The sequence below is a fragment of the Pelophylax lessonae genome, assembly GCF_965119305.1.
Source record: "Pelophylax lessonae genome assembly, chromosome: 6".
Taxonomy (NCBI): domain Eukaryota; kingdom Metazoa; phylum Chordata; class Amphibia; order Anura; family Ranidae; genus Pelophylax; species Pelophylax lessonae.
Window position 1 is genome coordinate 260,816,667 of NC_138773.1, and position 15,108 is coordinate 260,831,774.

A 15,108-nucleotide genomic window follows, 5' to 3' on the forward strand; every position below is an offset into this window, starting at 1 on the left:
TTTGTCATTTTACCTTTGGACCAGCAATGCCAATTCCTTGTTCTCCAATCAATCCTTGTGGACCAGGTAGTCCAATATCTCCCTTGAATATTGAAAAAAAGATTTAGTGAGTCACAGTTTGACATTACAGAGGTTGTCTAATACGTATTTTATCTTTGTAGGCACTAGCAGCAAAGATTTACAGATCCTCCTGAAATATCTACATGCCATTCAGTGATTGAGATATATATATATATATATATATATATATATATATATATATATATATATATATATATATTTATATATAAATGATTAGCTTATTTGGGAACTATATATGAATCTTTGTGTATTAATTATTATGTCTGAAAGATAGTAAAAACCACACGTTATATGGTATGTGTATATGTAAGCTGAAGTTTATTTGGATATTTGCAAATGTTTTGAATGCTACCAACCCTGATTATAGAATACAGCTGTGCAATATGCAGAATTTCAAGTTATTTTTATTTTTTTATTACAGGTTCTTATTTATCGCTGTCAATTTACGCATGCTTTTCATACATATTGTACATTCACATCAGTCCCTGCCCTCAAGGAGTATCAATTACTTAAAATCAATTAATACCTTTGGACCCACAATCGCTCGACCAGGAGGACCTGGCAGTCCAATACGTCCTACAGCTCCAGGTTCACCCTAAAAATATGACAGGATGATAAACAATTACAAAATCTTTTTTATATGTTCTTAGAAATATTCAGTTCATTGATTTCTAAAATGGAGTGTTGGGTCATATTATTTAAGGATACAAAACACTGACTTTAAATACATGTTTTGGCATACCAATCTTACCTGCACCTACAAAATAAGTGCTATCAATATGGGTTACTTTTACTTTTTTAATATGGGTTTATGAGATACATATCAGTGGAAACAACATTGAATACTCACTTTTGGTCCAGATGGTCCTGCAGGTCCTGGTGGTCCTGTTAATCCTCGAATTCCACGCTGCCCTTGGTCACCCTAACAGAGATAAGATAAGATTTATTGTCATTGTAGAAAACAAATTCACAATAAAATGGCATTACATTTCAACAGAGCAATGAATGTCATCAAAAACAAAAAAAAAAAATAAAATTACTTGGATATGTTGAGCGCTCAGATCCAGGCTATCTGGGGATGGGTTGAATGTGGGGGTTCTGTTCAGTAGACTGGGAGTTATGCATTTTTGTGTCTTTTTGTGTTTCTTTAAACATGTGGCTAATGGAGTCTTGCCTCTATCCTGGAAGCTAAACCTTATTCCTGTAAACTGTAAGGCACAGGAAGTGCACTCCTAATATCGTCATTCCAGGAAGTTCAATGAGGAGACGGACTGTCTGAGGTGGCTCTCCATTCACCTATTGCCGGGTGTGCTAATGAATTTGCCTGCTGTCTGCTAAGAGATGTATTGACACTCATAGTAATGTATAGAATCTATACTGGGAAAGGTATCCCAAAGGGTGAAACCCACAGCTGGAACCTGAGGTGTACAGGTAGGTGCTGGGGTAAGAAGACATGAGAAAGAAGAAAAACATATAAGAGAAAGGGAGGGAAGAAAAAGAAAGATGGAAAGAAAAGGGGAAAGGGGAAAAGGTGGGAAGGAAGGGGGGGAAAAGGGAAAGAGAAGGAGGGAAAGGAAGATAAAAATAGAAATAGGGAGAGAAAGAAAGGGGATGGGGGAAGGGAAACAAAAAAAGGGGGGGGAGGGGGAAAAAAGGAAAAGGGTAGGGAACTAAGGAAAATGGAGAAGGAAAGAGGGAGGGAAAAACAAATGAAGATGCGAAAAAATGGGAGGGCTGGTGGGACTTTAAAGGTACCAGGTAGTTCAAAATAATAAGTACATAGTTTAAAAACTGGAAATATTTATTGACATAACATCTTTAAAATACAAGACAAAAAATACAACATAGATACAAACAGTTTGACATATACAAGAAGAACAATGTATTGAACATAAGGCAATAATGATAATGAAGATAAATAGGTCCAATGATGAGCATTAAACCAATCCCGACATGTTTCGCGGGCAGTGATGCACCGCTTCTTCAGGGGAATAAGAATGTGTCAATGTACAGTGCCTGTATGATACAGTGACAACAAACAATTATTATTAGTTCAAATGCATATATGTCTAACAACAAGAGCAGAAAGTGCATGCTAATATGGAACATCAAAGGACATTCAGGGCCGTCACCATAGAGAGATCCACCACCAAACCAATTGGATAGAAAGCTCCCCAGAAAAGACGTCTCACCCGCGGATGTGGAGGGGCATAGGGGGTGGGATAGAGATGTAAGTGTAGTAAGCTAAGAAAGCTTTCACCGCCCGGTAAACAAAAAAGAAAAACCTGTTTGTAGGTCTAACATATATACCTTATTCAGTGTCTGAGATAGACACGTTTGTATAGTCAAAAATGAAAAAGGTTAGGGGCAGGAGGTGTCAAACATGGCGGCCAAGTTGGAGAAATACCCAGCGGGGTAATGATCTGTAGAGATGGAAATCAAACAAGTAGTGCATCTGTGATCCAAAATGCTGTATATTATGTCTCTGTTAAGTGATTAAAAAATATAATAAGCGAAGGGGGGGCTTTACCTGCATAGATGGAGGATAAGTCCTTCTTGGTAAAGATAGATAACTAGGGATATGAATAAAGCCCAAGTATGAGCTATTACACTTGTATTACTTAGTCAGAGGGGTGAGGCCAGCCATCACAGACATCTAAATAGCATATGGAGAGATCAACATATTACAAGGTGAAAGGAGAACCCATCTATCATCTGATAACAGGTACGCCAATATGGTTCTGAGTATCTTACCCGCGTGGGACCGCCATGTCCGCACACACCAGTTCCTGAGTGACTGAATGAGACGCTTGTTCCCCCTGTTATGGCCCTCAACCCGACGCCACGCCGCGCATGACGTCACGCGTAACGTGGGCGGGTCAGGTCCTCAACTGCGCGCGCATCCAGAGAGGCGCATGCGTAGTGTCGCTCAAACCGGGCCGCAAAGGACAGCCCGGAAAGCGGCCACAACAACGCCGGACGGACAAACAACATCCGGCCAGCGGTGTGTGAGAGGACCACACATCCGCTGAGACGTCTGGAGAACACGCCACCCAGTGGCAGGAGGAAAAACCACACACATGGATAGTGCCCAGGATGTACTTCGATCGTCAAAAGAATCATAGCATGCATGTAAACAAATATGATAATGGACATGATAAGGAGATAAAGTAATGGCAAAGAAAACACCTATTGAATTTTGTGTAAAATATAAAGTTATAATCCTCAAAGTAAATGGTTATTGTAAAGGAAACGTATAGGAAACAATAAGTTCCCCATAGTTTCTACAAAAGGATACCATGTTATGGAGAACTGAAATCCTCCAGCACGCGGGAAATTTGACATCATAAAAAATAAAACATATCATAATATTAAGTATTGACTACTACAGCAATTGGAGATATAAAATCTCAGAGAGACATCAACTCGAAAAATGAGTATATAAAGTTTTCAATAATGAGAATAATTGGCAGACTCACCATTCTCCAGAGTCCCATCTGTGGTGCCACAGGGGGTGGATGGTCCAGAGATGAATCGCGGGCAAATAAGGGGCAGAGACGTTCAGCAACTAACATCGACCGGGTTCAAGAGCAATCCAAAAATGTATATAGAATGTATATGAAAAAAGGGGGGAAAAAAGAAGGAAGGAATAGACCATTGGGGAAAAGACCACTTTAACCCAAGAAAGGTTTGTAAGTCAGGACCTCATTGATCCCAGGGGGTATGGTAGCCTCCAGGGACTCTATCCAATACGATTCCCTTTGTAGAATCCGTTTGTCCCAGTTTCCCCCTCGGGGATCCTGGGGGATCACTTCCAAAGCAAAAAACGAGACCATGGAGTTATCATACTTGTGGCAAAAAGCTATGTGACGTGTGACGCTCGTTTGTATTGTACCTCCCTCAGAGTGGTAGATATGATCCCCTATCCGCTTGCTCAATTTCCGAATGGTCTTGCCGACATAGAATGCCCCACAGCAACAACTCATGAGGTAAATAACCCCCTGAGTGTTGCAGTCGGCATGATGTCTGGACTGAAACCACTTTCCACTGGGCAAACGAATACCCGTACCGACCCTTATCCAAGGACATTTGTCACAAGAACCACAGCGGTATGTACCCCCTGGGAGACCCACCTTGGTAGATTCTTTTGTATAGTGACTTTTAGTTAAACAGTCTCTAAGGGACATTGATCGTCTAAACACCAGACTGGGTCTGGCACTTAGATATTTGTGAAGAGTAAAGTCTTGAGTAAGAATCGGCCAGTGGCGCTTCAGGATCTTTCGCAGAACATCATCGTGAGCAGAGTATGTGGTAATAAATCTGACACTTTTATCATCTTTTTTGGAAGTAGTTTTGTAAAGCAAATCAGCTCTCGAATAAGTAATGGCTCTATTGTAAGCCTTCCTGAGCAGTGTCTTAGAATATCCTCTGGCAAGGAGTCGCTCACGGAGCAGGCCAGCCTGGACATAAAACTTAGCCTCCATGGAGCAATTCCTACGGAGCCTTAAATATTGGGCATAAGGGATACTTGCAATCAAGGGGGCGGGATGGGCACTTGCTGCGCTGAGAATGGTATTACCCGCACTGGGTTTGCGGTAAAGGTCCGTGTCAATGAGGCCATCCGGGGAGAGGCTGATGTTCAGATCAAGGAATGAGATCATGTGCCTGTCAAACGTGTAAGTAAATTTAAGATTTAGATTGTTATGGTCAATGGCTTTCAAAAATAGTGAAAGTTCATCTACTGTACCTGTCCATATAATCAACAGATCATCAATGAACCTGTACCAAATTAAAATGTGAGACATCCACTGTTCCATTCTCTCGTCCGAAAAGACCAGCCTCTCCCAGGCACCTAGATATAAATTCGCATAAGAGGGAGCGCAGCAAGTGCCCATAGCTACCCCCTGGACCTGCAAGTATGTTTGTTCCAAAAAGGTAAAATAATTTCTCGTGAGAATGAATCTTAATAACCGGAGGACAAAGTCCATCAAGGGCCAGGTCTTATAATCCTGTTCCTTGAGGAAAGATTCGGCCATCCGGATGCCCTGGTCGTGCGGGATACTGGAGTATAACGCCTCAATATCAATTGCTACAAGCAGGGCATCCGGAGGGACCTGAATCTCCTCAAGGTGTTTGAGAAGATCGGTGGTGTCCCTGATATAGGACGGAAGTGCAAGGACATGAGGAAGTAAGAATGAGTCCACAAATTTGCTGGCGTGCTCCGTGAGCGACTCGTTGCCAGAGACGATGGGTCTCCCAGGAGGGTGCACCAGGCTCTTGTGCACCTTGGGCAAAGTATAAAAGGTCGGAGTTTTGGGATATTTGGTAGATAGAAAGTTATACGTATCCCTGTCTATGAGGCCCTGGGAAAGGGCCTCAAAACACAGGGACCTGTATTCACAAATGAAATCCTCAATGCAACCGGGCTCAATGGGCAAATACCATTGCCGGTTGTTCCTAGAAACCTCACTAGAGATCAGGCCCTGGCTCTATCCTCACTTCAAAACAATAAAGATATCCTTATAAAACAATCAGACAAGGGGGGTAACATAGTTGTTATGACTCCTCCCCAGTATGAAACCATGTGTCTAGAAGTCTTGTGCAACCGGCAATGGTATTTGCCCATTGAGCCCGGTTGCATTGAGGATTTCATTTGTGAATACAGGTCCCTGTGTTTTGAGGCCCTTTCCCAGGGCCTCATAGACAGGGATACGTATAACTTTCTATCTACCAAATATCCCAAAACTCCGACCTTTTATACTTTGCCCAAGGTGCACAAGAGCCTGGTGCACCCTCCTGGGAGACCCATCGTCTCTGGCAACGAGTCGCTCACGGAGCACGCCAGCAAATTTGTGGACTCATTCTTACTTCCTCATGTCCTTGCACTTCCGTCCTATATCAGGGACACCACCGATCTTCTCAAACACCTTGAGGAGATTCAGGTCCCTCCGGATGCCCTGCTTGTAGCAATTGATATTGAGGCGTTATACTCCAGTATCCCGCACGACCAGGGCATCCGGATGGCCGAATCTTTCCTCAAGGAACAGGATTATAAGACCTGGCCCTTGATGGACTTTGTCCTCCGGTTATTAAGATTCATTCTCACGAGAAATTATTTTACCTTTTTGGAACAAACATACTTGCAGGTCCAGGGGGTAGCTATGGGCACTTGCTGCGCTCCCTCTTATGCGAATTTATATTTAGGTGCCTGGGAGAGGCTGGTCTTTTCGGACGAGAGAATGGAACAGTGGATGTCTCACATTTTAATTTGGTACAGGTTCATTGATGATCTGTTGATTATATGGACAGGTACAGTAGATGAACTTTCACTATTTTTGAAAGCCATTGACCATAACAATCTAAATCTTAAATTTACTTACACGTTTGACAGGCACATGATCTCATTCCTTGATCTGAACATCAGCCTCTCCCCGGATGGCCTCATTGACACGGACCTTTACCGCAAACCCAGTGCGGGTAATACCATTCTCAGCGCAGCAAGTGCCCATCCCGCCCCCTTGATTGCAAGTATCCCTTATGCCCAATATTTAAGGCTCCGTAGGAATTGCTCCATGGAGGCTAAGTTTTATGTCCAGGCTGGCCTGCTCCGTGAGCGACTCCTTGCCAGAGGATATTCTAAGACACTGCTCAGGAAGGCTTATAATAGAGCCATTACTTATTCGAGAGCTGATTTGCTTTACAAAACTACTTCCAAAAAAGATGATAAAAGTGTCAGATTTATTACCACATACTCTGCTCACGATGATGTTCTGCGAAAGATCCTGAAGCGCCACTGGCCGATTCTTACTCAAGACTTTACTCTTCACAAATATCTAAGTGCCAGACCCAGTCTGGTGTTTAGACGATCAATGTCCCTTAGAGACTGTTTAACTAAAAGTCACTATACAAAAGAATCTACCAAGGTGGGTCTCCCAGGGGGTACATACCGCTGTGGTTCTTGTGACAAATGTCCTTGGATAAGGGTCGGTACGGGTATTCGTTTGCCCAGTGGAAAGTGGTTTCAGTCCAGACATCATGCCGACTGCAACACTCAGGGGGTTATTTACCTCATGAGTTGTTGCTGTGGGGCATTCTATGTCGGCAAGACCATTCGGAAATTGAGCAAGCGGATAGGGGATCATATCTACCACTCTGAGGGAGGTACAATACAAACGAGCGTCACACGTCACATAGCTTTTTGCCACAAGTATGATAACTCCATGGTCTCGTTTTTTGCTTTGGAAGTGATCCCCCAGGATCCCCGAGGGGGAAACTGGGACAAACGGATTCTACAAAGGGAATCGTATTGGATAGAGTCCCTGGAGGCTACCATACCCCCTGGGATCAATGAGGTCCTGACTTACAAACCTTTCTTGGGTTAAAGTGGTCTTTTCCCCAATGGTCTATTCCTTCCTTCTTTTTTCCCCCCTTTTTTCATATACATTCTATATACATTTTTGGATTGCTCTTGAACCCGGTCGATGTTAGTTGCTGAACGTCTCTGCCCCTTATTTGCCCGCGATTCATCTCTGGACCATCCACCCCCTGTGGCACCACAGATGGGACTCTGGAGAATGGTGAGTCTGCCAATTATTCTCATTATTGAAAACTTTATATACTCATTTTTCGAGTTGATGTCTCTCTGAGATTTTATATCTCCAATTGCTGTAGTAGTCAATACTTAATATTATGATATGTTTTATTTTTTATGATGTCAAATTTCCCGCGTGCTGGAGGATTTCAGTTCTCCATAACATGGTATCCTTTTGTAGAAACTATGGGGAACTTATTGTTTCCTATACGTTTCCTTTACAATAACCATTTACTTTGAGGATTATAACTTTATATTTTACACAAAATTCAATAGGTGTTTTCTTTGCCATTACTTTATCTCCTTATCATGTCCATTATCATATTTGTTTACATGCATGCTATGATTCTTTTGACGATCGAAGTACATCCTGGGCACTATCCATGTGTGTGGTTTTTCCTCCTGCCACTGGGTGGCGTGTTCTCCAGACGTCTCAGCGGATGTGTGGTCCTCTCACACACCGCTGGCCGGATGTTGTTTGTCCGTCCGGCGTTGTTGTGGCCGCTTTCCGGGCTGTCCTTTGCGGCCCGGTTTGAGCGACACTACGCATGCGCCTCTCTGGATGCGCGCGCAGTTGAGGACCTGACCCGCCCACGTTACGCGTGACGTCATGCGCGGCGTGGCGTCGGGTTGAGGGCCATAACAGGGGGAACAAGCGTCTCATTCAGTCACTCAGGAACTGGTGTGTGCGGACATGGCGGTCCCACGCGGGTAAGATACTCAGAACCATATTGGCGTACCTGTTATCAGATGATAGATGGGTTCTCCTTTCACCTTGTAATATGTTGATCTCTCCATATGCTATTTAGATGTCTGTGATGGCTGGCCTCACCCCTCTGACTAAGTAATACAAGTGTAATAGCTCATACTTGGGCTTTATTCATATCCCTAGTTATCTATCTTTACCAAGAAGGACTTATCCTCCATCTATGCAGGTAAAGCCCCCCCTTCGCTTATTATATTTTTTAATCACTTAACAGAGACATAATATACAGCATTTTGGATCACAGATGCACTACTTGTTTGATTTCCATCTCTACAGATCATTACCCCGCTGGGTATTTCTCCAACTTGGCCGCCATGTTTGACACCTCCTGCCCCTAACCTTTTTCATTTTTGACTATACAAACGTGTCTATCTCAGACACTGAATAAGGTATATATGTTAGACCTACAAACAGGTTTTTCTTTTTTGTTTACCGGGCGGTGAAAGCTTTCTTAGCTTACTACACTTACATCTCTATCCCACCCCCTATGCCCCTCCACATCCGCGGGTGAGACGTCTTTTCTGGGGAGCTTTCTATCCAATTGGTTTGGTGGTGGATCTCTCTATGGTGACGGCCCTGAATGTCCTTTGATGTTCCATATTAGCATGCACTTTCTGCTCTTGTTGTTAGACATATATGCATTTGAACTAATAATAATTGTTTGTTGTCACTGTATCATACAGGCACTGTACATTGACACATTCTTATTCCCCTGAAGAAGCGGTGCATCACTGCCCGCGAAACATGTCGGGATTGGTTTAATGCTCATCATTGGACCTATTTATCTTCATTATCATTATTGCCTTATGTTCAATACATTGTTCTTCTTGTATATGTCAAACTGTTTGTATCTATGTTGTATTTTTTGTCTTGTATTTTAAAGATGTTATGTCAATAAATATTTCCAGTTTTTAAACTATGTACTTATTATTTTGAACTACCTGGTACCTTTAAAGTCCCACCAGCCCTCCCATTTTTTCGCATCTTCATTTGTTTTTCCCTCCCTCTTTCCTTCTCCATTTTCCTTAGTTCCCTACCCTTTTCCTTTTTTCCCCCTCCCCCCCCTTTTTTTGTTTCCCTTCCCCCATCCCCTTTCTTTCTCTCCCTATTTCTATTTTTATCTTCCTTTCCCTCCTTCTCTTTCCCTTTTCCCCCCCTTCCTTCCCACCTTTTCCCCTTTCCCCTTTTCTTTCCATCTTTCTTTTTCTTCCCTCCCTTTCTCTTATATGTTTTTCTTCTTTCTCATGTCTTCTTACCCCAGCACCTACCTGTACACCTCAGGTTCCAGCTGTGGGTTTCACCCTTTGGGATACCTTTCCCAGTATAGATTCTATACAGATTAGGGATGTGGTACCTTTTGTTTATAACTCTATAAAACAAACACACTTTTTCAACTCATAGTAATGTGTATTGAGGGCTCGTTAGGGAACCATTGTTCTGTGTCTGGCTATTGTGTACATTGATTACCCCCTGGGGGCTTTCGTCTCCTTGCACATGGCAGTCCTTCTGGTCAAGCTATCTGACCAATCACTGCTGACTCATTTTCAAGCCCTCATTTGCATGGCTGGAGAGGACCTTATGGGGAACTGCAGGTACTTTACAATTGACCAATAGGAAAGCCGTTGTTGGGGGCAGATGTTCCAAATTCTGTATAAAAGTGTGCTGTGTTCTTCCAATAAATGTTGTTCCTGTTTTACCCTCAACTCGGAGCTTAGTCTCGTTATTGGGGGGATTTATTGTATGCTGTTCCAGTTTGACTGCTAGGAGTGTAAACCCTTTACATGGTTTTTCCTATTCAGCTGTATGCAGTATTCATAAGGTTCCAGCTACACTGTTTGCATCATTCCTTGGTTTCCAGTTCGGGAGTTTGATGTCCTGCAAGTAGCTGTGCCTGTAGCTCTGGAAGGGGAAGATCTCCTAAACGGTTTTAACCCTTTTGTGTCCGGGGTGCCGTAACAAGGCATATTTGCCAATTAGGTATTTATAACACTGCTTATTATGAAAATTAAGGTGACTCCAATCAGATTATTATTATTTTTTTAATTAACTGCAAAAAAAAGATGCTTAATGTTAAACATTCACTTGGGTGCTGACTAAGATCTTCATTGGGTATCCAACAATTTTGGGTGTGTCACATGCCTGCCTTTCCTGCTGTTCTCTGCATTTCCAGCTGCCAGCCCATATTTCACTACTATGTCCAGTGCACAGTGGGGATTAAGGCATCAAACAAATTTAGTAGTATGCTGGATGCTGTACATTTTTAGCTGCTAGAGCTCTTAAAGTCAATGGACCAGCAGATTGCAGAGAGGTAAGTATTAAGAATTTCCTTTTTGGGAAAAAAAAAAGAATTTCCTTTTGCAGTAAACTTTTTTTAGAATTTCTGGATAGTGACATAGTCACTCTAAAAGAAGATTTGCATGTAAATAATATTAAAAAAAAAAGCTGTAAAAAAAAATTAACTTTGCAGTCTTTTCAATTTTATTGATAATCTATACTTTGTTCAGCGGCTATAAAGGCTATATGTTTTGGTTTTTGGTTATTGGTTTCTAGAAAAGGGCATTTATTTAAAAAAAAAATGTTTCAGTAAGTGGTACAGGACGTGTTTTTAAATGCTGGGCACTCACCTTTTCACCTTGTATGCCAACACCAGGAGATCCATCAGGGCCCCTGAGACCTGGAAGACCTGGCTCACCCTACAATACAAAGAAAAATAATAGTTAGTTTTATATCTCTTATTGATTTAGAGTCTATGTATATTATATAAGCTATAGAAAACAGATTAGATATAGATTTATAATCTACTCACATTAGTGATATTTACCAAGATATGAATTGATGCAATTATTCTATTAATCAGTCTCCACCAAACTTACTAACACCAACATCATCAATGTCATCATAATCATTGATATCACCATCACAGTCAGATATATTATTTATCCCAATTGTAAATGTAATTTTCAAAATCATTATATCATCACTTTTTATTGTCTTTAATCATCAACAGCAGAATCATCATCATTTTATTTATATCATTATCACCATTATCAATCTCTTCATTGTTATCTTCTCTTTTAAATTTTTAAAATCCTTCATTATCCCTGTTGCTGTTTTCTCTTTTATTCTCTCTCATCAACTCTTTGTCACCTTGTTCATCATCTTCTTTATCATGTTTTTTCCTCATCATAATCATCATTCTCAAAGACTTTTTGTTCATCATCCTTCCTCCTTATTGTCACTGCCATATCAATTAGTTAAGGTGACCCCTGCAAGTGACGCAGGCTCATTCAAAGCGGCAGATACTCTTCATCAGAGCTCCTGATGGTGAAGATGGACATGGAACTGGTTCCAGTTAATGTTTTGCTGCAAAGTGACAAAAGATCATGGCACTTAGGATCACCCCGCCAATGGTGTAGCTGCAACACAGAGGCTATGGTGCAGAGGCTGTTCCCAGGGAAGGTAAAGGCTATGATGCAGAGGCTGTTCCCAGGGAAGGCAGAGGCTATGGTGCAGAGGCTGTTCCCAGGGAAGGTAGGGGCTATGGTGAAGAGGCTGTTCCCAGGGAAGGCAGAGGCTATGGTGCAGAGGCTGTTCCCAGGGAAGGTAAAGGCTATGGTGCAGAGGCTGTTCCCAGGGAAGGCAGAGGCTATGGTGCAGAGGCTGTTCCCAGGGAAGGTAGGGGCTATGGTGCAGAGGCTGTTCCCAGGGAAGGCAGAGGCTATGGTGCAGAGGCTGTTCCCAGGGAAGGCAGGGGCTATGGTGCAGAGGCTGTTCCCAGGGAAGACAGAGGCTATGGTGCAGAGGCTGTTCACAGGGAAGGCAGAGACTATGGTGCAGAGGCTGTTCCCAGGGAAAGCAGAGGCTATGGTGCAGAGGCTGTTCCCAGGGAAGGTAAAGGCTATGGTGCAGAGGCTGTTTCCATGGAAGGCAGAGGCTATGGTGCAGAGGCTGTTCCCAGGGAAGGCAGAGGCTATGGTGCAGAGGCTGTTCCCAGGGAAGGTAGGGGCTATGGTGCAAAGGCTGTTCCCAGGGAAGGCATGGGCTATGGTGCAGAGGCTGTTCCCAGGGAAGGCAGGGGCTATGGTGCAGAGGCTGTTCCCAGGGAAGGCAGAGGTTATGGTGCAGAGGCTGTTCCCAGGGAAGGCAAGGGCTATGGTGCAGAGGCTGTTCCCAGGGCTGCAATTTAGAACTAGTTAGATCACCCTGTGTCAGAAACTAACAGGTAACTAGAAGGCATATATTGCAGCTTTTAATGCATAGGTAAGTGTCAATAAGGAACAGCACTGACCACGTGAGATCCTGCAGCCTAAATACCCTTCTGGTCAGAGGTCCAGTGTTATTACTAGGCACTATGGAAGTCCTGGCAGGTATTCTGTGAGTACCATTGAGATTCCTGCCAGGGATTTTGTGGGTACCATTGGAATTCCTGACAGGGATTCTACAAGAACCACTGGAAGTCCTGGCAGGGATTCTGAAGGTCGTAGTACAATCAATTTCATGGATGACTGTTATCATTTTCATCTTTTAAATCATCATCACCATTCTTCATCCATGTCTCTTTTTTAAATAAATGTTCATCATTCATGGTCATTATAATCTTCAGTGCCATTTTTCATTGCAATCATTATATTCATCTTCTCTTTTATCATCATTCTTTACTGTGATTAGCATCTCTTTCATCAATATAATTATAAATTATCATTTACAGTGGGTATAGAAAACAATCACCCTGAATGCATCCTAAAATGAAGACAGGTGCAGTTTTTGTTTTATTCAGCTTTTTATTTATTTTATGTATTTACTCAGTGCAACTTACAACATACAAGTGAAGGCTATAACACCAACATGACAAAAAAATTCAAATCAGAATCACTGAGCTGGAAAAAGGATCACCCCCTTGTGTATTTTTTTGAACCACTGTTTGCTTTAATTACACCCTTTAGCCTGTTGGGATATGTCTCTACTAACTTTGAACCTCTAGACTTTGCAATTTTTGCCCACTCTTCTTTGCAGACTGCTCAAGGTCAGTTAAATTTGATGTTGACCATTTTTGAACTTCAGTCTTCAAATCATTCCACAGATTTCCAATGGGGTTTAAGTCTGGGCTCTGACTAAGCCATGCAAAGACATTCACCTTTTTTCTCCTTCAAACACTGTGTGGTAATTTTTGCTGTGTAAAAAATTTGGGGGAGCATACCCATGTATTTCCAAAGCTGCTGCAGCTATGTATTCGGTCTGACCAGACTATCGAGGTTGAGCAGCCCTCCCCACCCCCCACACACACCTGTACTCAATCAGTGTCCACCATCAAGTGGATATAGGAGGAGTCCCCTGTAGTGCATTTGCACATCTTCCCCAGCAAGGAGTGTTATCTCCAAGGGTTAGAAGGGCTGGATTCATCTCTTTTTCATGGATAGTGTAGGACCCACTGATAATGGGGTACTTTGACGCAGTAGTGGGCTTGAGCACGATATGGCCATATGGTGGGACCAAACCCCCATTTTTATTTATGGACTCTCTTCAGATTTGGTAGTAATTTCTTTTGCATTTGCGCGCTATTCTTTTTTAATATACATGTCTTTTGGTTCATAGCTGCAGCAGCTTTGGAAATACATGGGTATGCTCCCCCAAATTTTTTGCCTGTTTATTATGTATTCGGTCTGACCAGACTATCGAGGTTGAGCAGCCCTCCCCACCCCCCACACACACCTGTACTCAATCAGTGTCCACCATCAAGTGGATATAGGAGGAGTCCCCTGTAGTGCATTTGCACATCTTCCCCAGCAAGGAGTGTTATCTCCAAGGGTTAGAAGGGCTGGATTCATCTCTTTTTCATGGATAGTGTAGGACCCACTGATAATGGGGTACTTTGACGCAGTAGTGGGCTTGAGCACGATATGGCCATATGGTGGGACCAAACCCCCATTTTTATTTATGGACTCTCTTCAGATTTGGTAGTAATTTCTTTTGCATTTGCGCGCTATTCTTTTTTAATATACATGTCTTTTGGTTCATAGCTGCAGCAGCTTTGGAAATACATGGGTATGCTCCCCCAAATTTTTTGCCTGTTTATTATGTATTCGGTCTGACCAGACTATCGAGGTTGAGCAGCCCTCCCCACCCCCCACACACACCTGTACTCAATCAGTGTCCACCATCAAGTGGATATAGGAGGAGTCCCCTGTAGTGCATTTGCACATCTTCCCCAGCAAGGAGTGTTATCTCCAAGGGTTAGAAGGGCTGGATTCATCTCTTTTTCATGGATAGTGTAGGACCCACTGATAATGGGGTACTTTGACGCAGTAGTGGGCTTGAGCACGATATGGCCATATGGTGGGACCAAACCCCCATTTTTATTTATGGACTCTCTTCAGATTTGGTAGTAATTTCTTTTGCATTTGCGCGCTATTCTTTTTTAATATACATGTCTTTTGGTTCATAGCTGCAGCAGCTTTGGAAATACATGGGTATGCTCCCCCAAATTTTTTGCCTGTTTATTATGTATTCGGTCTGACCAGACTATCGAGGTTGAGCAGCCCTCCCCACCCCCCACACACACCTGTACTCAATCAGTGTCCACCATCAAGTGGATATAGGAGGAGTCCCCTGTAGTGCATTTGCACATCTTCCCCAGCAAGGAGTGTTATCTCCAAGGGTTAGAAGGGCTGGA

The 15,108-nt window shown here is 42.8% G+C and overlaps 1 protein-coding gene across 1 annotated transcript in view; it reads right to left on the bottom strand.

Moving 5' to 3' along the window:
* COL28A1 (collagen type XXVIII alpha 1 chain) overlaps window positions 1-15,108 on the bottom strand; it is a gene marked incomplete at both ends in the record, with an annotated part of 119,163 nt that overhangs the window by 33,337 nt on the left and 70,718 nt on the right. The window contains 4 exons of the mRNA XM_082259978.1: window positions 14-82; window positions 608-676; window positions 932-1,003; window positions 11,063-11,131. Of these exons, the coding sequence (XP_082116104.1) occupies window positions 14-82; window positions 608-676; window positions 932-1,003; window positions 11,063-11,131 (279 nt within the window). The remainder of the gene's footprint in view (window positions 1-13; window positions 83-607; window positions 677-931; window positions 1,004-11,062; window positions 11,132-15,108) is intronic.